General features: G+C 41.4%; 1 protein-coding gene across 6 annotated transcripts in view; it reads left to right on the forward strand.

Annotated features, from left to right (window-relative positions):
* Positions 1-26994, forward strand: part of LOC111839133 (nidogen-2-like) — a 69619-nt gene that overhangs the window by 15285 nt on the left and 27340 nt on the right. For all 6 annotated transcript variants that reach the window (XM_072698955.1, XM_072698954.1, XM_072698953.1 and 3 more), the window contains exons 6-9: positions 15876-16121; positions 16349-16549; positions 16717-16944; positions 22386-22532. In XM_072698955.1, the coding sequence (XP_072555056.1) occupies positions 15876-16121; positions 16349-16549; positions 16717-16944; positions 22386-22532 (822 nt within the window). The remainder of the gene's footprint in view (positions 1-15875; positions 16122-16348; positions 16550-16716; positions 16945-22385; positions 22533-26994) is intronic.

The following is a 26994-nucleotide window of genomic DNA, read 5'->3' on the forward strand; positions in this document are numbered from 1 at the left end:
CAAGGAATTATATAAGTGTAACATCACCTCCCTTGACTTAAACTCCACACGCCTACAGATATAACCCAACATTCTATTGGCCTTTTTTATTGCTTCCCCACACTGGCGAGAGTGGGACATGGAAGCATCAACATACACACCGAGATCTTTCTCATAATCAGCTACCTTTATTTCAGTGAAACCCATAAAATATCTGTACTTTATATTTCTGCTCCCTGCATGGATTACCTTACATTTATCTGTGTTAAATTTCATCTGCCAAGTATCAGCCCAGTCGCTAATTAAATCCAGATCCCATTGTAGCCTCTCTGCTGCTAGATTAGTATGTGCTGCACCACCCACCTTGGTGTCGTCTGCAAATTTAACCAGTTTACTGTATGTATTGCTGTCAATATCATTAATGTAAATTAGGAACAATAGTGGTCCTAAAATTGAACCCTGCGGTACCCCACTATGAACGCAGGCCCACTTTGACATTGTGCCTCTAATTACTACTCGCTGCTTCCTGTCAGTTAACCAGTTTTCGATCCAAGCTGCCACAGTTCCTAAAATCCCTGCAGCTTTGAGCTTTACCAAGAGCGATTTGTGGGGGACAACATCAAAGGCCTTCTGGAAATCTAAGTAGATCACATCGTAGGCCTTTTTGTGATCAATTTTGTAGCTTCCTCAAAGAACTGAAGTAGATTCGTTAAACCTACTCACCCGATCCGCCTGTCAATCTCCCGTTCTATCCTTCCCTCACTCGTGAACAAGACCCCAAGATACTTAAACTCCTCTACTTGGGGAAGGACCTCCTCCCTGACCCGGAGAGAGCACTCCACCCTTTTCCGGCTAAGGACCATGGTCTCGGATTTGGAGGTGCTGATTTTCATTCCAGCCGCTTCACACTACCACAGTACCACATCATCTGCAAAAAGCAGAGACCTAATCCTGAGGTCACCAAACCGGACACCCTCAACGCCCTGGCTGTGCCTAGAAATTCTGTCCATAAAAGTTATGAACAGAATCGGTGATAAAGGGCAGCCCTGGCGGAGTCCAACCCTCACCGGGAACGAGTCCGACTTACTGCTGGCAATGCGGACCAAGCTCTGACACTGGTTGTACAGGGACCGAACAGCCCTTATAAGGTAGCCCGGCACCCCATACTCCCGGAGCACTCCCCACAGGACTCCCCGAGGGACGCGGTCGAATGCCTTCTCCAAGTCCACAAAGCACATGTAGACTGGTTGGGCAAACTCCCACGCACCCTCCAGGACCCTGCCGAGAGTATAGAGCTGGTTCACTGTTCCACGGCCAGGGCGAAAACCACACTACTCCTCCTGAATCCGAGGTTTGACTATCCAACGGACCCTCCTCTCCAGCACCCCCGAATAGACCTTACCAGGGAGGCTGAGGAGTGTGATCCCCCTATAGTTGGAACACACCCTCCGGTCCCCCTTCTTGAAGAGGGGGACCACCACCCCGGTCTGCCAATCCAGAGGCACCGCCCCCGATGTCCACGCGATGCCGCAGATGCGTGTCAACTAAGACAGCCCCGCAACATCCAGAGCCTTGAGGAACTCTGGGTGGATCTCATCCACCCCCGGGGCCCGGCCACTGAGGAGCTTTTTAACCACCTCAGCGACCTCTGCCCCAGAGATAGGCGAGTCCACCCCCAAGTCCCCAGACTCTGCTTCCTCATTGGAAGGCGTGTCAGTGGGATTGAGGAGGTCTTCGAAGTATTCCTTCCACCGATCCACAACGTCCCGAGCTGAGGTCAGCAGCGCACCATCCCCACCATAAACAGTGTTGATGCTGCACCGCTTTCTCGCCCTGAGACGCCGGATGGCGGACCAGAATCTCCTCGAAGCTGTCCGGAAGTCGTTCTCCATGGTCTCGCCAAACTCCTCCCATACCTGAGTTTTTGCCTCTGCGACCGCCGAAGCCGCGTTCCGCTTGGCCCGCCGGTACTCATCAGCTGCTTCCGGAGTCCCACAGGCTAAAAAGGCCCAATAGGACTCCTTCAGCTTGACGGCATCCCTCACCGCCGGTGTCCACCAGCGGGTTCGGGGATTGCCGCTGCGACAAGCACCGACCACCTTACGGCCACAGCTCCGGTCAGCCGCCTCAACAATGGAGGCGCGGAACATGGCCCATTCGGACTCAATGTCCCCCGCCTCCCCCGGGACATGGGCAAAGTTCTGCCGGAGGTAGGAGTTGAAACTCCCCCTAACAGGGGATTCCGCCAGACTTTCCCAGCAGACCCGCACTATACGCTTGGGTCTACCAGGTCTGACCGGCTTCCTCCCCCACCAGCGGAGCCAACCCACCATCAGGTGGTGATCGGTTGACAGCTCTGCCCCTCTCCTTACCCGAGTGTCCAATACATGCGGCCGCAAGTCCGATGACACAACCACAAAGTCGATCATCGAACTGCGGCCTAGGGTGTCCTGGTGCCAAGTGCACATATGGACACCCTTATGCTTGAACATGGTGTTCATTATGGACAATCCGTGACGAGCACAGAAATCCAATAACAAAACACCACTCGGGTTCCGAATGGGGGGGGCCGTTCCTCCCAATCATGCCCCTCCAGGTCTCAGTCTCATTGCCCACCTGAGCATTGAAGTCCCCCAGCAGAACAAGAGAGTCCCCGGGAGGAGCGCTCTCCAACACCCCTTCCAAGGACTCCAAAAAGGGTGGGTATTCTGAACTTCCGTTTGGCGCATAAGCGTAAACAACAATCAGGAACCGTCCCCCCACCCGAAGGCGAAGGGAGGCTACCTTCTCGTCCACCGCGGTAAACCCCAATGTACAGGTGCCCAGCCAGGGGGCAATAAGTATGACCACCCCAGCTCGGCGCCTCTCCTCTTGAGCAACTCCACAGTGGAAGAGGGTTCAACCCCCTTCGAGGAGACTGGTTCCAGAGCCCAGGCCATGCGTCGAGGTGAGCCCGACTACATCTAGTTGGAACTTCACTGCCTCGCGCACCAGCTCAGGCTCCTTCCCCACCAGAGAGGTGACATTCCATGTCCCTAGAGCTAGCTTCTGCAGCCGAGGATCGGATCGCTAAGGTCCCCGCCTTCGGCCACTGTCCAACTCGCACTGCACCCGACCCCTATGGCCCCTCCTACAGGTGGTGAGCCCATTGGAGGGGGGACCCACGTGCCTTGTTCGGGCTGTGCCCGACCAGGCCCCATGGGTGCAGGCCTGGCCACCAGGCGCTCGCCATCGAGCCCCACCCCCAGGCCTGGGTCTTGTGAGCCGCACTTCATCTGGTTCCTCACCCAGGACCTGTTTGCCTTGGGTGACCCTACCAGGGGCATAAAGCCCTGGACAACTTCGCTCCTAGGATCATTGGAACACACAAACCCCTCCACCACGATAAGGTGTCGGCTCCAGGAGAGGTAGGTCTTTAGTCATTGTTTAAAGGCACCCAATAGCTAAGCTGTTTGGATATATAGGGGAAGTTTATTCCACCATATAGTTGCCAAAACAGAGAAGAGCATAGATGCATGTGTTCCTTGCGCCTTGAGAGATGGTGGGACCAGTTGAGTGGTGCTGAAGGATCAGAGAGAGCATGGTGCAGTGCCAGGTGTGATAAGGTATTTTAGGTAGGAAGGTGCTAGACCATTTTTGGCTTTGTAGGTGAGCAACAGTGTTTTGAATCTGATGCAGACAGTTGCAGGAGGCCAGTGGAGGGAGCATAGCAATTGTGTGCTGTGGGAGAACTTGGGAAGGTTGATAATGAGTTAAGCAGCTACATTCTGGATCAGTTCCAGAGGATGAATGGCGCTCAGAGGCAGATCTGCCAGATGTGGGAAAGACAGTGAAGGTGGACAAATACATGTTTCATATTGTTCACAGCCCAAGATTTGTGCTGCTGGCACAAATGAAACTGACATTTGGCATTGGCACAAATGCGCAAAGGTTTGGCTATAGCAGCCTGACTATGAATATTGACACTGTGGAGGTATCAGCAAACAGTTTTAGTGGAAACAGGAGAGTTGGGGTGTGCATTTAATTCTGCAGTGAGTTGGGCGGCTGTGGTTTTATGTTTTCTGGATACAATCCAGTCTAGTACCCAGAGATTTAGACCGCTTTTAGACAGCTTCACCGTTAGTCTTGTTGGATGTGGTCTGTCCTTCGTGGTGGTATGCTGACATTACACTGGATAATGTGGTTCTCCACACATCACGAAGACTTGCACAGATGCACCAGTGAAATGTGCACCAACAATTTGTCCTCTTTTGGTATGGTAGAGACAAACTCTGATATGTCCTTATTTTATATTGTGTGGACTGCAATATTTATGTACAGCTGTGCTTTTACTCTGCACATGCCTTGAGGACAAGCAGAGTGTGAAGATTAAATTAGCAATCAGTGAAAATCGGCCATCAGGCCATGCATATAGGCATGAAACCTCAAACATTATTGACCAGGGGTTTCAGTTTAATTGTCTAACCCCTGTATATTTTTATTTATTGGATTTATTGAACAAGGACAGCACAAAAGACAATGTTACATATAAAATGCAACCGTTGTTTGGTACAGAGGTTTTCTAGCCAGAGGCTAATTTGCAAACCCAGTCCTTGGTTGGACTTTTTGAAATGGACAGTAACAGCAATTATCGATTCACACACGCGCACACACACACACTCAAGAAATTAATGTAAATTAATTAATATAGCTAATAGAATACATCAGTGTACACAGATTTATTTTTGTTTCAGCCATTTTTTCACCTGGGAGTTAAAGGCCCTAACATTTGTTAACAGTTTTATTGCTGATGGTAAATTATTCCAAATCTGAGGTCCTCTAAATGAGAACGAGGATTGACCAAATGATGTTTTTTATTTTGCTGGTTTACAGTCTCCATTAGCTGCTCCTCTTGTTGGGGCTCCTGTGCTGCTGGCTTTTATGATCATTCTGCTCACCAACTCTGGGACAAGGCCATTGAGGCATTTAAATGTCAGTTTTATAAAAGTTTATAAAATTGTCGAAACTTAGGAGATTGTACTTCTCTTGTATTTTACAGTGGTGCCACTTCATCTGTTTTTGGTCCAATACGTTTAGGGCTTGTTTGTACAGACACATCACAGGTTTTAAAGTAAATTGAGTTGCTTGGCTCCAAACAATTACACAATATGCAGATACAACTGGGCAGCCTTTACAGATGAATATGGTCTTATCAGACGGAAGCAGTTGAGGTTGGTCTTAATGGTTCACTTTCCTGATGTGAGACTCAAATTTAAGATGAGAATCCAAAACAACACCCATATACACTCACCTAAAGGATTATTAGGAACACCTGTTCAATTTCTCATTAATGCAATTATCTAATCAACCAATCACATGGCTGTTCCTTCAATGCATTTAGGGGTGTGGTCCTGGTCAAGACAATCTCCTGAACTCCAAACTGAATGTCAGAATGGGAAAGAAAGGTGATTTAAGCAATTTTGAGCGTGGCACTCGTTACCACTCGTTACAACCGAGGTATGCAGCAAAGCATTTGTGAAGCCACAACACGCACAACCTTGAGGCGGATGGGCTACAACAGCAGAAGACCCCACCGGGTACCACTCATCTCCACTACAAATAGGAAAAAGAGGCTACAATTTGCACGAGCTCACCAAAATTGGACAGTTGAAGACTGGAAAAATGTTGCCTGGTCTGATGAGTCTCGATTTCTGTTGAGACATTCAAATGGTAGAGTCAGAATTTGGCGTAAACAGAATGAGAACATGGATCCATCATGCCTTGTTACCACTGTGCAGGCTGCTGGTGGTGGTGTAATGGTGTGGGGGATGTTTTCTTGGCACACTTTAGGCCCCTTAGTGCCAATTGGGCATTGTTTAAATGCCACGGCCTACCTGAGCATTGTTTCTGACCATGTCCATCCCTTTATGACCACCATGTACCCATCCTCTGATGGCTACTTCCAGCAGGACAATGCACCATGTCACAAAGCTCGAATCATTTCAAATTGGTTTCTTGAACATGACAATGAGTTCACTGTACTAAAATGGCCCCCACAGTCACCAAATCTCAACCTAATAGGGCATCTTTGGGATGTGGTGGAACGGGAGCTTCGTGCCCTGGATGTGCATCCCACAAATCTCCATCAACTGCAAGATGCTATCCTATCAATATGGGCCAACATTTTTAAAGAATGCTTTCAGCACCTTGTTGAATCAATGCCACGTAGAATTAAGGCAGTTCTGAAGGCGAAAGGGGGTCAAACACCGTATTAGTATGGTTTTCCTAATAATCCTTTAGGTGAGTGTATTTGAACTCATTCACTTTTTCAATTTCTCTGTGGTCAATGATAACAGTGAAATTATTACAGATTTTACATCTGATTGTAAAACACATGGATACAGTTTTGCTGTGGTTTTCAAAAAAAAATTTCTTAAACCACCAAGACACTCCCACCATCTGTGTTCAGTAACTCTGCAGCCTGTTGGTGAGTCTTTGCAGTAACATAAATGACGGCATCATCTGGATACATTTGGCACTGAACACCTTTACAACTGTTGGGTAAGTCATTAATGTATAAACAAAACAGCAATGGTCCTAAGATGGAACCTTGTGGAACTCCCATTGTGCAGTTTTGAAAGCTTGAATTAGTTCCATTAACTTTGAAGCACTGTTCTCTGCGTTTTAGATATGACCTGATCCAGTTAATAGCTGTCTGAGAGAAATTTAATTTGAGTGTTTGTAAGAGCATCTCACGATTCACTGTGTCAAAGGCTTTTTTCAGATCTAAAAAAACTGCTCCAACTACATTACCATCATCTAAAGATCTTTTAATATTTTCGGTGAGGTAGGCAGTAGCCAGTTCTGTTGAATATCCTGAGCGAAACCCAAACTATTCTGGACAAAGGAGCTGATTTTTATCTTGGAAGCTAAATAGCTGCTCCGCTACTGATTTTTCAATAACTTTGGATATGGCCGGTAAAATAGTGATTGGTCTGTAGTTACTAAGTCGGTCAGAGTCGCCAGATTTCAGGATTGGAGTAATTAGTCCTTTTTTGAGGTTGTCAGGAAATTCCCCTTTTGCAAATGATAAGTTTATTAGATGGGTTATTGGGTTTGCTAGAGCAGTTTGTTTCTTTATAAGTTCTGTATCCATTCCAAATATGTCTTTAGCTTTTTAATTTTTTAGTCGGTTAATTATGTGTTGGGTTTTACATGCGTCAATCTTAAGAGTAAAAAGATCAGCTGTCTCTGTAAATGGGATCTCTGCTAGGTCTGTCGGTTTGAAATTAGTTGCCAACTCCTCTACTGATTTAATAAAGTAGTCATTGAAAGCATTTGCCTTTGTCAGATGTAATGTGTCCATTAATAATCAATTGAGTCAGTGCTTTATTCTGGCTTGAGTCTTTTTTCATAAGTTTATTGAAGTGTAACCAAAGAGATGAGCTGCTGCCTCCTGATTGGGCAATCAGTTCAGTAAAGTAGGTTGCTTTTGCTTTTCTTAATGAACTGACCACTTTATTTCTGAGGCCTTTAAAATGAGAATGTCTGTTTAACTTTGTACTCAGATTTTTTAAATGCCAAATCTCTCTCTTTCATCACTATTGATCCATGGCAGTGAGGACTTTTTATGGTTATTTTTAATTGGTTTTGTAAATTTTTCAATTATCTTTATAAGAGAATCTGTAAGAATGTTACAACAGATGTTTGAGTCATGTACAGTACTTGTAAAATTCAGTCCCAGTCTATATCTGTCACGATGGGGCTCAGGCGAGCCGGAAAGCAGGCGATCGGAGCCGTAAATACGGACAAACGGAGTTTATTATGAGCGGGAAGGCTGACAGGAACAAACATCGAAACAATACAATGACGGATCTGGGGAAATTAACTGAGACACGGACTAAATACAAAAGACTAGCCAGACATAACAGGACACAGGTGATCACCATCGGGGATGCACACGAGGTAATGAGAGGGGCGTGGCACACATCGGGATCGTACGGAGCGGGCCGTGACAATATCCTGTATTTCATCGTCAAATTTCTTCCTCTCGCTTCTTCTAATCCCAGTGTGCTGAAAGTCTATATCTGATCTCTAAAAGATTTTCTGTAATCGTTTTTTGGTCAGTTTTCTGGTAATTAAGGTCAGATTATGGTCAGATAGTCCAGTCACGAGGTTATAGGTTGTTGTCACACGCTCAGGTTTGTTTGTAAAGATTAAATCAATAAGTGTGCTGCTTTTTTGCGTTAATCTTGTGGGAGTTTTCATCACTTGCTGTAAAGTGTATTTGGATGTAATTGTTTTTCATTTCTGATTACTGTCTCTATCCAGCCAGTTTATGTTATATCCGCATGTACAATGTATATTACCATTAGGCAGGATTCAAGTGACTACTTTGTCAACACACCTAGTAGGTGAATCAATTACGTTAAATATCATGGTTGATTTTAAAAAATCAATTAAAATGAGTAAAATTAGGTGCAAAGGAAGCAGTGTGTCCTCGCAGTCCTAAACCACAATACATGTACTTGCGCTCCTTTGACAGTGGGACAGACAGTGATGTCCTTGTTTTAATGTACTTCAACTGACCAACACTGAATGCTAGAGATGGCAATTTCGAATCATCAAAACAATTTCGAAACATTCGAGACAAACAATGTTTCGAAACACTAGCTATGCACAGCCTGCTGGCAAAAACGATTGACTGAATATAGGGCAAGTCAAATTAACATTGCATAAAACAAATGATCATATCATAAAACAAATCAGCATATCGCAATATTGCAAAAATAAAAACAAATTTACAATATGCAAAGCACTTTTACCAGTCCCAAAACCAATTTACAAAAGTGAAAACAAATTTACAACACGCGAAACATTTTTACCAATCACTGACAAAAATTTACAAGCGGAGGATCACAGGGAAAGGGTAGGTACGATACAGAGCAGGGGCGTTTCTAGGATTTTCATTTAAGGGGGGCTCAGCCCCCATAGATGTTTGACACATATTTGGCTTATTCAGAATCAGTACTCAAGAGTCTTCCTGATTCCTCATAAATAAGACAGTATAGGTTCTACATTCAACCCCTTAAAACTTTATATCTACTCTTATCTACTTTATATCTCTGTAAATCACACTGCTATGCAGTTAAAACGAGTGCATTGAATGCTGTCTGTCACTGTTTTTAATCATTTATGTGCATAACTCTATGGCAGTTAATGCCATGCACTGTGTAATGTTTTATATAGACAGGTAGGCTTTCCAATTAAAACAGCATCATTGTTTTATAAAGTAGACTATAGGTTAGTAGGGTAAGTATTAAGGGCTTCCTTTTGGCTAGATGAAACAGCTGGTGTGATGACGTAACACAGCGAAAATTGACATTTTTTGTAAACTGTATTTATGAAAAAGGACTGCACTGATGCAGATATAACAATTTATCGAAAAACACACACCTTGGCTTAATCCTCGCTCTGTGATGCCGCAGTCTGTGATGCTTCAGTTGAAGACCGCGCTGAAAGACGTTGCGGAGCCGAAGTCTGCCGCCGTTTTCATATGAAATTTAAAGCGGACGTGGCCGATCACCAATTTGTGTAAAGTTTATGGAGAATTTTTAGGGGGGCTGAGTACAAATGTTAGGGGGGCTAAAGCCCCCCTAAAAATGGCCTAGCGACGCCCATGATACAGAGGAAGTAAACGTGAGACGTGATGTTTTCTCCGTTTTATGGGAAATATTGCAGCCAACTGGCTCGCTTTTGTGTTTCCTGTAGGAAACGTCACCGCGGTTAACTCATCCTCATATTCGATATTCAATTTTCTGGCTTTAATAACTTTTAAGGGAAGTAAGGTGGGGCGTTTGTAATGACAGAATTGTAATGTCCAGTACACAGACAATGATATGCACACAGATTTTTTTGCGCTTCAAACCATTTCGTGATTTGTGCAAAATCGTGTTGATAGCTAATAGCCTATAATAGGTCCTTTCAGCTGTAATGACATGGTGGTTTAGCATTTTGGGCTCAAAGCGATTGTTGCACATCCCTTTCCCCTAAGAAAATTTACTATGGTTTCCTATGGTTTTTATGCAGTAACCATAGTTTTACTATTGCAGTCAAACAAAACCTAAATTGGGTTTTATATCATTTATAGAGATTATTTGTTCCCATGGTTGTGTATTGTCAAAGCATAATTTCTGTATTTACATACCATCCGACTATTGAGTGTGCATAGTAATTAATTAGCTACTGAGGTTAGAATACTCATCCTATCTAGGTTTGTGTATGTTGAGCAGGTTATAGGAATGGTTTAGTTTTAATTAATTTGTATAGAATAGAACAGTGCAAAAACGTAGTTTCAGACAACAGTCTTTCTCTATGTTAGCAATGTTAATATATTTATATGTAATCTATTTGTCTATGCGTACTCTAGCTTTTTGATTTATGTTTCTAACTGAATCTAAGCAAAACCTTGATATTACTCCTACTATAACTATATATATGTCCCTCACTATATTTATGCGTAAATCACACTAACTGCTAACCTGTTTCACTAATACAATTTGATTTCAAATAATAATGATCGCCAAACTACTCGCTCAAACCAACAAGCCCCGATTTCTTCCGGGGTTTTTATTAATAGTTTTTTTCTCTTGCCGTGAACAATGACACGACGGTCACGTGACTGATGTTTCGAAACATTTCGTCAACTCTTAATCGAAACCAGAAGTTTCGGATGTGTTCGGAACGGATCGGATCCTGTGTGCCGAAATTGCCATCTCTACTGAATGCACCACATGTTTCCAGGTGGATTGTGAATCTGTCAGTGAACCAATACAGGACGCTATTTGTCCCATATTTTTGTACACATACGTATACTTCATACATACACTAGCTAGGTCAGGGGTCCCCAGCAGAGCTATCTGTACAGGACACTTGCCAAATTTATAACCATTCTACACTTTGGGGTAGTTGTGTGGGTTTTTAGTTGCAGTGACTAGCAATTAGTTTAGAATAACATATCACAGCTTACATTGCTGTACATAAACTTGTTTGGACTATGTAGTTGATTGCATTGTCATTTTATTAGCTAAGCATTCTAAATGTTCAGTTCATGCTACTAATAATAGTACCATTTACATGATGTCTATTGATTAGCCATATTTGCTTGTTTACGGAATTGTTCTGAATGAAGAGGGAGAAAAAGCAGAGGTAGTGTATATGGGTTTGTTCTCAAACACATAAGAAATTTACGAACGAGAGGAGGCCATTCGGCACATCAAACTCATCTGGGGAGAACTCAACTAATAGCTCAGAGTTGTTAAAATCTTATCTAGCTCTGATTTAAAGGAACCCATGGTTTTAGCTTGCACTACACTAACAGGAAGATTATTCCATATTCTAAATAAAAACATAAGAAATTTACAAATGAGAGGAGGACATTCCGCCTATCAGGAGACCAAATGGGTCATCCTTACAAACTCATTACTGTAACGTACCAATTTTTTCAAAGTTTTGATATTAGTTTGACAATAGACTCATCATAATTATTGTCTAAAATGCTGATTTTGTTTCTGTTGTAGTTAAGTAAAATGACGGACAATATAAAATGATTGAATTAATAAACATACATAGTATGATACTTGGGGAAAATGGTTGAGGGATCATTAAATCAAACCTAAAAATGACATAATTTGAATATGCCTAATAAATTAAGGTAATGTTAATTGCTCTGTACAAATTTTAAACTTATTTTGTATTTCACTGTAACATTTTGTTTTTTGTCGAAGGATTCTCTTGTTTGTGCAAATTACCAAATACAGTGGTACCTCGGTTCTCGAACTTAATCCGTTCCGGACTCCGGATCGAATCCTGAAAAGTTTGAGTTCTGATCGAATTTTTCCCATAATAAATAATGGAAAACCAATTAATTGGTTCCCGGCCCCCCAAAATTACATCTAAATATGTTTTTTTTTAACATTTAAACACAAAATGAACAGGATAAAACAAGAAGAGCATTTTTTTTCTTAATGGCTTCCAAAGCGATAAAGATCTTATCCCAACATTACCCCTGTCCTGCCCCGATCGTCCGCTCCTTCCTTCGACCACGCCCCCTCGTTAACCTCGTGTGGGATCCCCATGTGATCAGCTGTTTCTGGTAGTTTTCATTAGTCCTCTGCAGGCACGTGCACACATAGAGATCAAAGGGGGCTTGAGCACCTGCCCTTTTTATTCCTGGAGAGAAAGTGCCCTTTTTTCTGGGGGGCTTTTTTTTTTTTTTTTTTGAAAAATAATATATATTCCTGTTTGCGCACAGCTTCCCTGTCAAACAAATATATTTATTGAATAATAGTATACCCAAATATCAGGTCAGGAGTTCTGAAGCGAACATCCCCCCCCCACCCCCGCGCAGCGGCGCACATCATATACACACACACCAGCAGGCAGCAGCAGCCCCTCCCAGCAGTGTTTTTCTTGGCTTGTGCTGAGGTGAGTGGAGCTGGTGATGAACAAAAGATTAAACTACCAGTGCCTCGAATAAGGCTCGAATGTACTGCTGATTAGCCAAAGACAAATATATAGTTAACCTGTGTTTTGCTAGCATGCATGCCTCATGAGCTACTAGACTAGCTAATGTGTAAGAGATAATCGCTATATATTATCCCGCTTATTACATGGCACCCAAACGCACTCATCCGTACAGAGGACTCCTCTGTATTAAGTCCGCGTTTCAGTTTGTTTCCCCAGTTCGGTCATTGGGTGCGTTTGACTTGCTTTCAGCGCTGGCTTAAAGCAACGCATTCTGATACTGACACAATGCATTACAGATAGATGCATTGCGACCTCACACCCGGCTGCACAAACTGGAACCGCCTCCGTGACGACACACCTTTGCCCTTATTGGCTGAAGAGTTTAGTTACACGCATGACGTTTGTATCCCTGGCAGTTCCGATACGTAATCTGCTATTTCTCCCGAATATCACGTAAAGCAGTGAGAACTGGTTTTCAGTTAATTTACCTGGTAAAATAAAGTTTAAATAAATGACATAAATGCTGTAATAGTACATGTAAGTTAGTGGTTTATCTATTGTTAGTTACTGTAATGTTGCGCTGCATTATTTGGTTAATCGTCCAGTCTGTGAAGAAGGCATTCAAGTAAGAATTGCATTGTAGTATGACTCATTTCCTTGCGCGTACAATTTATATTAGGTCAGCGTTCACGGTTCGACTTCTGATATTCAGATCGAGTTCTAGGTCAAACTGGTTTGTTCGACTTTCAAGAAATTCGAGTTCTAGTGAGTTCGAGAACCGAAGGTACCACTGTATAAGTATAGTAAAATGCTTTTATTTTCAAAATAAAAGAGATTCTGCGGATTTCAAATAGGTTCACAATGTAAATTAAATAGGTTATGTTCCACGTTTTGTTTGTTGCGTAACCCCCTTTCCTTGCTTGATGAATTAGAATTCTTTTTCAGGTATGGTGGGTGTGACCACGCTGATAAGGGGAGAATACACGTAACTCAAAAGCCTTAATCTCCTGCCCCCCAATTACCAGATCTCAACATGGCAAAACATTTAGGGGAAGTCCTGGAGCTTGGAATGCGAAGCAGATTTGTACTAGGGGTGTAAATCACAACTTTCCTCGCGATTCCTTAAGCCAACGGTTCGATTTTTTTTGATACCTCAGAAAATACCACGATACGATTCGATTCAGTTTGATACTGGGGATAGTAGTCGAAATGATGAAATTTCACACAATCCTTTACATTTCAATGAATTAAAAAGCCAAATATAATTAGCATTTTATCATATCTTATTGGGAACTGTAAACAAAATCTAGTGTAGTCAAGTATGTCCCATAAATCAAGCAAAATAAAGTGGTAAAAATAAAAACTTTGGATGGATGTAGATTAACATGGTGAATAAGTTTTATTTTGAATCAAGTCTTCTCCAGACAAATAGAAAAGTGTAACAAAAAGTATGTCCATAACTGTCATGACCTGCTCGTATGACCCTCTCCTGTGCTACACCCCTCATTAACTTCGCGTGCAATCCCGATTGTTCCCAGCTGTTTCTTATTGTTTCGTCTAGTCCTGTGTATTTAAGTCCACGTCAGAGTTTGTCGCCCAGATCTGTCATTGAAGTTTTCCCTGTGTTGTGTGCTGTGCTTGCCATAGACCCCCCCTCCCCCATTTGTTGTATTTCCGTCTGCCTGACCCTGATTCGTTCCCTGCTTGCTCGCCCTATGCTGGGATACAACAATAACAAGTTAAATAAAGTCAAATAAAAAACATTGCATGGACAGATACGTAGAATGAGGAAGATCAACATGACTGACTTCGGCGGTGAAACAAGTATGTCAGTATTCTTCTTTGAGAGGTTTTTTTTTTTTTTTAAAGAAAAATTAAATGGTCAACGTGTTCAGGAGATTGTGTCCTCTGAGCATAGCGTCCTATGTCACCTGACGTACTAAACACACGCTCTGAAGGGAAGCTAGCTTGTGAGCTACTTATAAATGACCAAGTCAGAATGATCTACTGTTATGATCGCTGGTTGGCGAACAGGCAGGAAGAGGGGAAGGACGAGGCAGGTAGGCGAGGATGCAGGAAATGGGGTTTTATTAGGGAAAGACAGGGCAGACGGCGATGAACATCAATGACGGATCTGGGGAAAACGGACTAAATACACAAGACCAGCCGAAATAACAAGAAACAGGTGATCACAATCGGGGTAGTACGCGTAGGTAATGAGGGGGCGTGGCACACACAAGGATCGGATGAGCAGGTCATGACATCTACCTACTATAAAAATGTAAAACATATATTTATGTATAAAAAAAATTGAGTATTCTTTAAAATTATTTATTATTATTATTATTATTATTATTATTATTAATTTCTCTTTGGGATAAATAAAGTATTTTTGAATTGAACTGGGATTTTAAGTTCCTTCACCTTTCTATTTCTCAGCTCACTTTTCGGAGGGAAGTTAATGTCGTAGTTTTTTACGAACAGTCCGAAAATGCCGCTCCACATTTCCCTTCTTCGGAATACCAATGGTACACTGACAGATGAGGCAAATGCACTTCATATATGACATGGTGAAATAAAACAGTCCTCCTCCCATTCCGTATGGAAGTGGTCGGTTTTTGGCTCCTTACTTGGTCCAGCTCCCCCATTCATTTTTATACCCTTTCTTAAGTTTAGTAGAAATAAATTGGAGGCTAACTAGGCGACTCGGTAACTTGCAGCAGCTGGCGCGGTTGAACGCGTCATCCATCCTCTATTTTTTATGGCATAGCCTATAATCTACCCACACTACCTTTGCGATCGACCAGTAGATCGCGATCGACGTATTGGGCACCCCAGGTGTAGACCATGTATACGTCGGAGTGGATCATGAAAACAATACTGGAACAGGCCAGAAAATAAAAACGCATATATCGATATTTATGCGGTCACATCGATGCATCGGATCGTTTGCCGTTGAATCGATATATCGATACAAATCGATGTATTGTTACACCCCTAATTTGTACCTCATTTTTCAAAAAATGGGGGGGCTTTTCTTCTTGAATACTTATTCTGTACAGTTAAGTACTTGTATATCAACATTCGACATAGTTAAAATTAAATACAAAGCCCAGTTATGAAAACTATTCTTGATTCTTGTAATTTGGCAATTTGGTTAAATGTCATTATACCAAAAATGGGTAACTATCAGGAAGTTAATTTGTTTTTGACTAGTATACATCTTAGCACTCTAATGAATGTTTCTACTGCAAGTATCAAGCTACAAAAGTTCTTTCAGTGAAATGAAGTTGTGCTGCATTGTCCAACTGGCAGTACTATTGTATAGTATGCATAAACATAAATAATGAAGTGAGGTTTCTAAAGATTACCTTTCCCCTGGTCCCTAGGTGCCCCCCAGCGTGTGAATGGAAGGGTGAGTGGGCTTGGTTATGTGGGGGCCACCCCAGTGGAAATGGATAATGTGGACCTGCATAGCTATGTTGTGTTAAGCGATGGACGAGCCTACACTGCCATAAGTCAGCTCCCTGAGCCTCTTGGCTGGGCACTGATGCCCTTGGCTCCTGTGGGGGGTCTGTTTGGCTGGCTGTTTGCCTTGGAGCTTCCAGATCACAAAAATGGCTTCCGCATCACTGGTAAGGCATTAAAGTTGCATTACTTTTCATTTAACGATTGTGTACCTTTTTTATACTGGCATTTCACAAATTATTGGAATTTCATTACAACATCATAAACTGGAGGAAAGAAAAAGTTGAGACAGGATATAAAAACAGGTTTAGTTTATGACTTTTTAAATGCTGTCTGGGAGGAAAACTCACCAGTAGCCTCTAACTGATTTCTTCCCTTTGTCTCCATCTCTCAGGTGCAGAATTCACTTATCATGCAGAGGTTATCTTCTACCCTGGGAACCAACGCCTCACTATTATCCAAACAGCTCAGGGTTTCAGCCCTGAAAACTACATCAGAATGGACACTCGTATTCATGGCAAAATGCCATTCATTGTTTCTGGTGCCAAAGTTGAGATAGAGCCATACAAGGAAGTATACCAGTATTACCCCTCATGTATGATCTAGTCCTAATATTTTAGAACTACATTACACTTCAGTTATGTTCCTAGGAAACCATCTTCTCCTAATTTAGTACATTATAGTATGTTATATGGTGTATAGTAAAGCGGTGGTTATAGTTCATTTTGAATTTTTCACTAATGCCACGTAATCTGTTTCTAGTGGTAACATCTTCTTCAGTCCATAAGTACAAAGTGGTGTCAGCAGAGATGGGCTCAGAAATCTTCTCCTATCAACTGTATCAGAACATAACATTTCGCGAATGCCAGCATGGGCCTCAGACCAAACCCAAGAGCCAGCAGCTGAATGTGGAACGTGTGTTTGTTACGTACATTAAAGAGGAACACATTATGAGATATGCCATCACCAGCAAGATTGGACCAGTTACAGGTAGGTTGGCCCTGTAGTACTTCTGTTATTAATTTTTATCTATAAAACCCATTCAACTCTAACAGTCAAGGTCTATAGCTGGACACCCCGGTATTTGTATGATTCCAAATATGAGGAATTATCCCAGCCTATTTGCTTCCCAAATTTCTCCTGATCTTTAGCCTAACATTCATTGTTGGAATAGTCTCTTAATGAACATGCTGAAAGAGAGAACACTGAAGAATTTTGTTTTTCTCATGTGAAATAAGAGCCTTCTTGTTGCCTCTCTATATCAGAGATGAGAAGACATCATGTTATGAACTGAGTCTGACACATTGAGGACTGTATGCATGGTGACTAAAAAACAATTTATCTCCTATAAAGATCATAGCGCTAATATGTCCTAGCTTTGTTTCATATGGAGAACCATGGAGAAACATGCATAGTAACGTAGGGGAGTACAGTGCATTTCTTCTATTTACATTTATCACTATAGCATTTTTTTTTAAATCTAAGAGCATGCATAATCATGCATGACAATGTTGAAATATAAGTAAATTTGGTAAGTTCCATATGTGAGGCCTTGCTAGATATGGTCAGCTAAGGAAATATTGGTTTTTTATTGATTATTTTTTAGTGATCCTTTATTGGTGGTTTATTTGTTTGCAAGTTGGTGATTGGTTAAAACTGAATGGGGAGACCAATTATAAATGTCCCTTTTTTGGTGCTCTTTTTATACTGTACTGTATTTTCTGGTATGTGTATGCGTAGTCTGTTACATGGAGTCAGTTCTTATCAAAAATGTACAGAGGAAAACATTCAAATGGTAAGATCTTGTTTAATATTCTTTTAGAATTTGGGTCATTCCATGCCAAATCATTACACTTTTGGAACTCATCATCACGGATTTTAACAAAACTTGGCATGCTGATTTGGTCACAGGAGTAACTCATGAAACTGAAATTGGGCGTGTCTTGGATCAATATTGAGGGAGATTTAATCGAACAAGTTTTTAACTTTTTTGGAGGGGGACTATGACTTTGACTTTGGCTATATTTACCTTAATTTAAGCTGCACAGAAATGGTCCTCATATTGTTTTAATAATAATAATCGATACTTTATTGATCCCTGTGGGGAAATTGTCTTTATGCCTCCCTCAACTTGCTCTTTTTTTGTAGAGTAAGTCGTCTGCTAAGGGCAGCCACCTGTAGCGGCTCCACAGAATGGAGACAAAGGCGCAGAAGTCAGGGTATCGGGGAATACGAGGTTTAATTACAGGTAAGGCAGGCAAAACGCAGACGGACAATACAATGACCGGAATGGGGAAACAAACTGAAACGCGGACGAAATACCGAGAGCTAATAAAAACAACCAGAAACAGCTGATCACATGGGGATTCCACACGGGGTCAATGAGGGGGGCGTGGCACACGGAAGGAGCGGACGATCGAGGCAGGACACATTGTTTTTTTTAACTTTACACATTGTTTGGATACATTTATTTTCTTACTTTACAAATTACTGTTTTGATAAATGTCCTTAGCTGTACACTCACCTAAAGGATTATTAGGAACACCATACTAATACGGTGTTTGACCCCCTTTCGCCTTCAGAACTGCCTTAATTCTACGTGGCATTGATTCAACAAGGTGCTGAAAGCATTCTTTAGAAATGTTGGCCCATATTGATAGGATAGCATCTTGCAGTTGATGGAGATTTGTGGGATGCACATCCAGGGCACGAAGCTCCCGTTCCACCACATCCCAAAGATGCTCTATTGGGTTGAGATCTGGTGACTGTGGGGGCCATTGTAGTACAGTGAACTCATTGTCATGTTCAAGAAACCAATTTGAAATGATTCGAGCTTTGTGACATGGTGCATTATCCTGCTGGAAGTAGCCATCAGAGGATGGGTACATGGTGGTCATAAAGGGATGGACATGGTCAGATACAATGCTCAGGTTGGCCGTGGCATTTAAACGATGCCCAATTGGCACTAAGGGGCCTAAAGTGCGCCAAGAAAACATCCCCCACACCATTACACCACCACCACCAGCCTGCACAGTGGTAACAAGGCATGATGGATCCATGTTCTCATTCTGTTTACGCCAAATTCTGACATTTGAATGTCTCAACAGAAATCGAGACTCATCAGACCAGGCAACATTTTTCCAGTCTTCAACTGTCCAATTTTGGTGAGCTCGTGCAAATTGTAACCTCTTTTTCCTATTTGTAGTGGAGATGAGTGGTACCCGGTGGGGTCTTCTGCTGTTGTAGCCCATCCGCCTCAAGGTTGTGCGTGTTGTGGCTTCACAAATGCTTTGCTGCATACCTCGGTTGTAACGAGTGGTTATTTCAGTCAAAGTTGCTTTTCTATCAGCTTGAATCAGTCGGCCCATTCTCCTCTGACCTCTAGCATCCACAAGGCATTTTTGCCCACAGGACTGACGCATACTGGATGTTTTTCCCTTTGCACACCATTCTTTGTAAACCCTAGAAATGGTTGTGCGTGAAACAGGGGCGTTGCTAGCGATTTTGGGCCCCATGAAAGTATATCATATTGGGCCCCCCAGTCCAAACCAATCCAGTTATTTTCCTAATTTTTTAGGGCCCCTGTCACTCAGGGGCCCTTGGAATTGTCCTAGCTTTCCTCCCCCTTACGGCGCCCCTGGCGTGAAAATCCCAGTAACTGAGCAGATTGTGAAATACTCAGACCAGCCCGTCTGGCACCAACAACCATGCCACGCTCAAAATTGCTTAAATCACCTTTCTTTCCCATTCTGACATTCAGTTTGGAGTTCAGGAGATTGTCTTGACCAGGACCACACCCCTAAATGCATTGAAGCAACTGCCATGTGATTGGTTGATTAGATAATTGCATTAATGAGAAATTGAACAGATGTTCCTAATAATCCTTTAGGTGAGTGTATTTAGTACAGTATATGCTCTTCTTTCTTTATCCGGTTCATTTTGTGTTTAAATGCAAAAAAAAAAAAACATATTTAGGTGTAATTTTTTGGGGCCAGGAACCAATTAATTGGTTTTCCATTATTTCATATGGGGAAAATTCTATCAGAACTCGAACTTTTTAGGATTCGATCTGGAGTTCTGAACGGATTAAGTTCAAGTTTTGAGGTACCACTGTAGCTCATCTCCAGAAAATTTGGTCTTTGGTTTTTAAGTTATTGCTGAGATATCTTATAGCGTCATATGGTTTCATATCACTAAGGCTACGTTCACACTGCAGGGCTTAATGCTCAATTCTGATTTCCTGCTCAGATCAGGTTTTTTGTTTGCCTGTTCAAATTACTCTTTTTAATGTGGGCAATATCAGATTTCAATGTGAACGATTCACTATACTGAACTGGCTGCGTGCACACAAAACAACAAAGAAGCAATGATGTGCATGCGCAAAAACAAAGACGTCACCTTATTGATTCGAAAACTGCCCGGTTTCGATATGAGCCGTCCAGTTTTGCCTGAACAGATTTATCTCCCCAGATACTTAAATTTAATTTAATCCAGCACCTTATTGTCCCTCCACTGGCCAACTTCTGTGCTCTCCTCCATGTTTGGCAGTCTGACTGAGACATATGGTGACTTCCACCAGCGCAGAATTGTGACGAACGTTGATCGAGAATGACATAAAAGTCGCATGAATTCCGATTTTGCTGTTCAGACTGAGGTCGCATTGCAAAAAATCAGACCTGTATCCGATTTATGACCACATACTGAAGTGGCCCAAATCGGAACTGAAAAAATCGGGTTCCATGTGACTTGTGCTGTTCACATTGTCATGAAAAAATGTGATCTGAGTCACATATGAGCAAAAAATCTAATTTGGGCCACATTTGTCCTGCAGTGTGAACGTAGCCTCATTGGCCTTTTTATTGGCAGCCAAACTGACATGAAATAGTATACCAAGCACAGGTGTAAGTAATAACATTAATTAAGGTTACAAATATGCTACAGTAAAATTTTATGAAAGCTTCATTAATGTCTTTGCAGACACCTGCACTTGCCATACTATTTAAACGGCCCACATGGCTAGTAAATTCGGCTAATAAATGCCCTGCATTCAGCAGAAGTGAGTGAGGTGTGCAAATCGGTCCAGTGTAATCAAACAGTAGCAGATATTGTCAATTACCTGGAGGAGACAAAAGCATTAACTCTGCTGCAGAAGCGCACATTTTCACCATGTCTTCATAGAGAGGTTGTTCAGGCTCATTCAAAAAACATATTGTGACCCTTTTAAATATCATCTAAAGAAGGTAACCCGTGCATTAAGAGTTGTGCCTGAGACAGCAATACAAGATCATCAAAGTCTCAATTTAAAGGTCAGGTCAGTGCATCTACAGAAATTGCTCTGTGAGACTATCAAAACTGACACCTGAAAACAAACAGATCTAAAGAGGAAAATAAACTATTCTGACTGTACCATTCTCTTTTTTTCACTTTGGCAAAATTGATCAATTTTGAAATGTAGGTTTTTTGTTAATGAATTTTTCATATTTTAATTAGTCACTACATAGTAATTATTCATATGGGGATGGCATATTTCTTCAATCTATAGAGCTGGACAATAGCTTTAAAACAATATGAGGATAATTTCTGTGCAGCTTACATTAGGGTAAATATAGCCAGTCAAAATCATATTCCACCCAAAAAAGTTAAAAATTTGTTCACCTAAATCTTGATCCAAGACACGGCCAATTTCAGTTTCATGAGTTACTCCTGTAACCAAATCAGCATGCCAAGTTTCGTTAAAATCCGTGACGATGAGGTCCGAAAGTGTGATGATTTGACATGGAATGACCCATTTACCTCTCTCTCAACACATTTTGTTGTTGTGCACTGTGGTGTGTCAACACTGATCACTAAATTCTAATTCTAAAAATTCTATTGAGATGCGTTTATTCGATAAGGTCCGGTGAGCTCTTTGTGGATGCTGCATATGATTGAGGTGAAAGTATAAGGTTGCCAGTTTGCTGTTCCTCTGATGTGATTGCTGTCATTCGGTACAGTGTCATATTGTTTTTGACTTGGTAGAAACTATTTTATACTTAATTGTTGTATCGTTCCCTGCTTTACGGACGTAACCTCTGGCATGGGCTCTGGACCCAGCCCCCACCCACGACCCTGCATTGGACAAGTGGTTACAGAAAAATGGATGGATGGCATTTGGGGAGTGGGGGCAGAAGAGGGGCCTCAGAAATTGTAGCCTAGAGGCCTCTGAACATGTAAATCCACCACTGATCAGTGTTTCCAACTTTGGTCTGCTAGAGTGAGATTTTCTATTTGAGATCAGTCTCACATGCATGTGTGCACTTGTGTTTTCTTACCTTGTTTAGCACTTATTGAAACATTTGAAAAAAATTCTTGATACCCTAGTTTATGTACATAACATGTTTCAAATCAGAATGATAAAATTCTACTTAATTTCACCAAGTGTCTCCTCCTAGAAAAAGCCCCTGAGCCTGTCTTGCTGAACCCATGCCATGCTGGAACGCACACCTGTGATGCCAAAGCACAGTGTCTACCTGGAGAGGGGACGCATTTCCAATGTCAGTGCAGCACCGGGTACAGAGGAGATGGACAGTATTGTACTGGTGAGAAGGCAGCCTTGGTGGATATGATCTTTGCCAAAGGCTATGTTTTATAGATGTACAGCACACAAATGTTCTTCAGATGGAGCAAATTGAACAACAAATGGAGAGATTTTTTGGGATTTGTAATGAAGCCCTATGGGCAGGTGTTTTTACCAAGAAATTTGGTCTTGGTGGATTTGGTCTTGCTGGACACATTTTAAAAATGGTGTGGTCAGGATCATTTTGCGGAACAAACAGAACATATTGTTATATTCCATTTGTATCAAAGAAGTTACAAGGTTGCAATCTAAAATAGATTTAGACCGTGATTTATTCAAAAGTCACTTTGTATTCTTATAATGTACTGTCTCCATTTGTTTCTGTTTGTCTCCATCTCAAAAGAAAGGAAATAATTGCTTTTTACATTGTATGGCTGCAAAATAATTTGTATTTTTATCAAAATTTTAATAGAAAACCATTACCGTTGGAAAATTATCAGACGTTTTAGTAACACTTTATAACAATGTTTGATTGATTGATTGATTGATTGATGAAAACCCTTTATTGCTATTGCAATACACCATGTCACTAGTCACAAGTACCAGCGAAAAAACTGGCCATCAACCCGACCGTACATATACAAACATCACATTATAGGGGGTAGACAGGTCAGGAAGATGGGGGATATAGGAAGAACACAGAAAACAGAATTACATGTGGAGAGAAGACAAGAATAAAAAAACAGCCCCCAGACTATACTCCAGTAGGGAGTACAATGTAGGAACAGAAAAAAAAACACCTCAGCAACATAAGCACATAGTCACTACACCTTACAACATAAAAAGTCGTGATTGCAACAGGGGAGGGAAAGTCCAGCATAGAAAAACAGCCATCCGGTCCTGCAGCCAAATCCAGCGCAGATCACAGACCCGCCTGTTCACGCTGGGGGTATGAAGCGGCGAAGGTGTGGGTTGGGGGGAGGGTGCAGTGAGTGCGTATCTGTACGTATGTATGTGTGTGTGTATCCTGGTGTCCTTGGGATTGGGGGAGAGGAATGCAAGAGAGTCTCACTGCCTTGTTCTTCTGGGGGAGTTGTTGAATTCAGCAGCGCCCTTGGCCAAGGCCAGTGCTGATTAGGGGGGAGCCAAAAGCAGATAGAATAGGGTTGTTTGGGTTTTTGGGTGAGAAGCTGTAATTTCGCAGCTCCTCTAATTTCCACGCTGGTCTCTGCCATCCAAAATCCTTTGCAAAGCCGTGAGCTTCTCCGTGATGTTATCCAATCTGCGATCAATAGTCACAGTGATGTTATCCAATTTGTGATCAATAGTCACAGTGTTGTTATCCAATTTGTGATCTATAGTCACAGTCTGAGTGCCAACAGCTCTGCCAACTCCGTCAATCATCCCGGCCAGCCTAGTGGGGCTTTGAGCAGCTGTCACCGTTTTCTCCAATTTTCGATAAACCAGGGCAATGCCTAATCCAATCAGCATAAGACCTGTAATCATGGTTCTGAATAGGTAGATATCTTTGATGTCCTCCACGGAAAGAGCTGCCAGACACACGACCCTCTACTTCTTCCATCCGTCCATCATGTAGCCAGCTGCGTACGTTCCTGAAGGACAGTCAGGTTCCCCCGAACCTGTGCTTCTCTTCGAGAAGATGGTGTCAATTGCGTTGAGAGACCAGTTGATCAAATCCATGATTTTCATAGTTTTGGAGAGCAGGGCTGAGAGAGTCTCTCAAGTAAATGGTAAATGGACTGCATTTATATAGCGCTTTTTCTACTCCTACGAGTACTCAAAGCGCTTTACAATTTATGCCTCACATTCACCATCCATACACACATTCATACACCGGTGGCAGAGGCTGCCATGCAAGGTGCCAACCTGCACACTGGGAGCAATTTGGGGTTCAGTGTCTTGCTCAAGGACACTTTGATGGGGTCAGGAGGAACCAGGGCTCGAACCTGCAACCTTCCAGTTGCCGAACGATAGCACTACCTCCTGTGCCGCCATCTTCCATCTATAACACAAGCCTTTAGTTAAACATTTACTAATCATTTACAGCACCCTCAATAAGACATTTAGAAATGTGTAGTTAATATTGAACAAATCATTTGCAAATTCTATTCAAAACATTTATAAGCCTGTAACCAAGAGAACCTATTATTTACAAAACCTTAATAAACATTTATCAATGATTAAACGGGCAAATTATTATAAACAAATCATTACTAAATGATTACTAAGCTTGTAATTAATGTTGAACAAAACATTTGCAAATTCCTAAGACATTTATAAACATGTTGTTTAGGGCTAACTAATCATTTGCAAAACCTTAATAAACCTTTATAAATAGGGGAAATGATCATAAACAAATAATTCCCAAATGATTATTAAGCCTGTAGTTAATGATGAAAAAATCTTTTACAAATTCTTAATCATTTGTAATTATTTAGTTATAATTATGTAGTAATGATTTGGGTAACGCTTTCTGTGAATGTCCTGTCTATAAGAGTCTATGAACACATTCATAACACATTATCACCATGTTTACTATGCATTATGAATGCTTTATGAAGAGGTCATCTAAAATGCATTATAGTTTCCTTCAAAATGCAGTTCAAAGTATCCTTGATTCTTATACTGACCATTATAATGCATTATGAAGGTATCTATAGTGAATTATAGATGAGAGCTTCATTGGAGCTTTTGAAGTATTATAATCAACACTATATTGTCTTATGCCTGTCAATAGAAGGTGCTGTAATGCTTTATTAATTTGTATGCCAACCAATATAATGTATTATGAAGGTATTTATAATGCATTATAAATAAAAGCTTTAAGTGTTGCCCATTGGACTAAAATGTAAACAATTCGTCACAGGTAAATGTTAAACTCACCATTTGTAGATGTTCCTTGACTGATATAAATGGCTTGTAAATGTATACAAGCCATTTACAAACCTTTCTGCATCCCCCCAATCTAAAGTGTGAACAATTCATCACATGTAAATGTTTGACACACAATTTATAGATGTTCTTTACCTGATACAAATTACCTGAAAATGCATACAAGTCATTTACAAACGTTTATGCATCCCCCTAATCGAACGTATAAACATTCCGAGTGTTACGTCAGATGCGTGAGAGTTGGCAACTCTGTGTTGCAGTCCCGCTAGCTAACTGCTAACAAGGGTCATATGTAACTGTGGCCAGGGAAATCACACTCCAGACACAAATAAAAATTTGGCTCTTTTATTTCCTGTATCTGTCTTAGATATTCAAAATGAAAAGCTTTTCCAGGAAACAAATTAAAAAGCAAAATCACACATACCATAAAAGGTATAAAGCAGTGGCACTCTAAGATAAACAATAACATCCGAATACACCAAACCTTTGTTAGCAAATGTATAAAATTAATTACATATGTTATTACTACCTGCGTAAAATTGACCCCCCCATATGTTTTAGATTTTAACCAAACTGGTCTCAATAGTTTGGGCTGTGTTCGTGTCAATTTGTGCCGTTGGAATTTTTTGTTTGTGTTGTTATAGTTTCTGAAATGTAAATGTTTGTTTACATGGTGATTTCAACTGCGTGAAGTTGGCCTCCCATTTGCATCCAGTTTTCACCAAATGATTGCAATTGTTTGTGTGCGATTTCTGCTGGTTTGTGCTGCTGAAATTGTCATTTGTGCTGCTTTAGTTTCTGAGATATTAATGTTTGTTTACATGCAGTGGCGGAGCTAGACTTTTAAAACAGGGGTGGCAAAGGGGTGGCAAGGTATTATTTTGGGGGGTCAATATACAAAGTGTTCAGTTACACTAAAAATAAATTATTTTCCACAAAATGTATACAGATTAATTAAAGTTTTTATTTTCCAAAATGTACACAATTATATATGTATTAAGTATACAGCAAAAATAGAATAAGTATTCAAAGTGCTCCTTGGACTAATCAAGTCCAGTAGTAAACAAAAACTTAGGTAAACTTGGACCTGTCAAAACAAGGCAGGACAAGGCAGTTGTACACATTCAAATATGTACCACAAGAATAATAATAGAACAGTATGTATGTATGAGAGTGTATGTGCGAGTGTGTGTGTGTAGGCTATATGAGTGAGCTTGTGTATGTGCGAGTGAAAGAGTGTGTGAGACAGCTCGCGATGACTGGTCGGAAAACAACGTGTAGTCTGACATGTTTCTTGTCCACGACGTGACAAAATTTTTAGGAGTCAAAATCGTGTAATCTGACACAGCGACTATCGTAACAGACAAAAAAAAATCGATTCGAATCGTAAATCGAGTTTTTAATTTAAAAATCGCCCAGCTCTAATTAATGCTAAGCACTACAGTGCAATGTCTCCCTTACTTCCCGTTACAACAGTACTTCGTTTAATTTAATACCAATAAAAGCCGTACATACCAGCAAAAACGCTCTACATCGATCCCGCGTGTGCTGCCGCAATGTTTTGGAGCCGT

Source organism: Paramormyrops kingsleyae, chromosome 14, assembly GCF_048594095.1.
Source record: "Paramormyrops kingsleyae isolate MSU_618 chromosome 14, PKINGS_0.4, whole genome shotgun sequence".
In the NCBI taxonomy this organism is placed as follows: domain Eukaryota; kingdom Metazoa; phylum Chordata; class Actinopteri; order Osteoglossiformes; family Mormyridae; genus Paramormyrops; species Paramormyrops kingsleyae.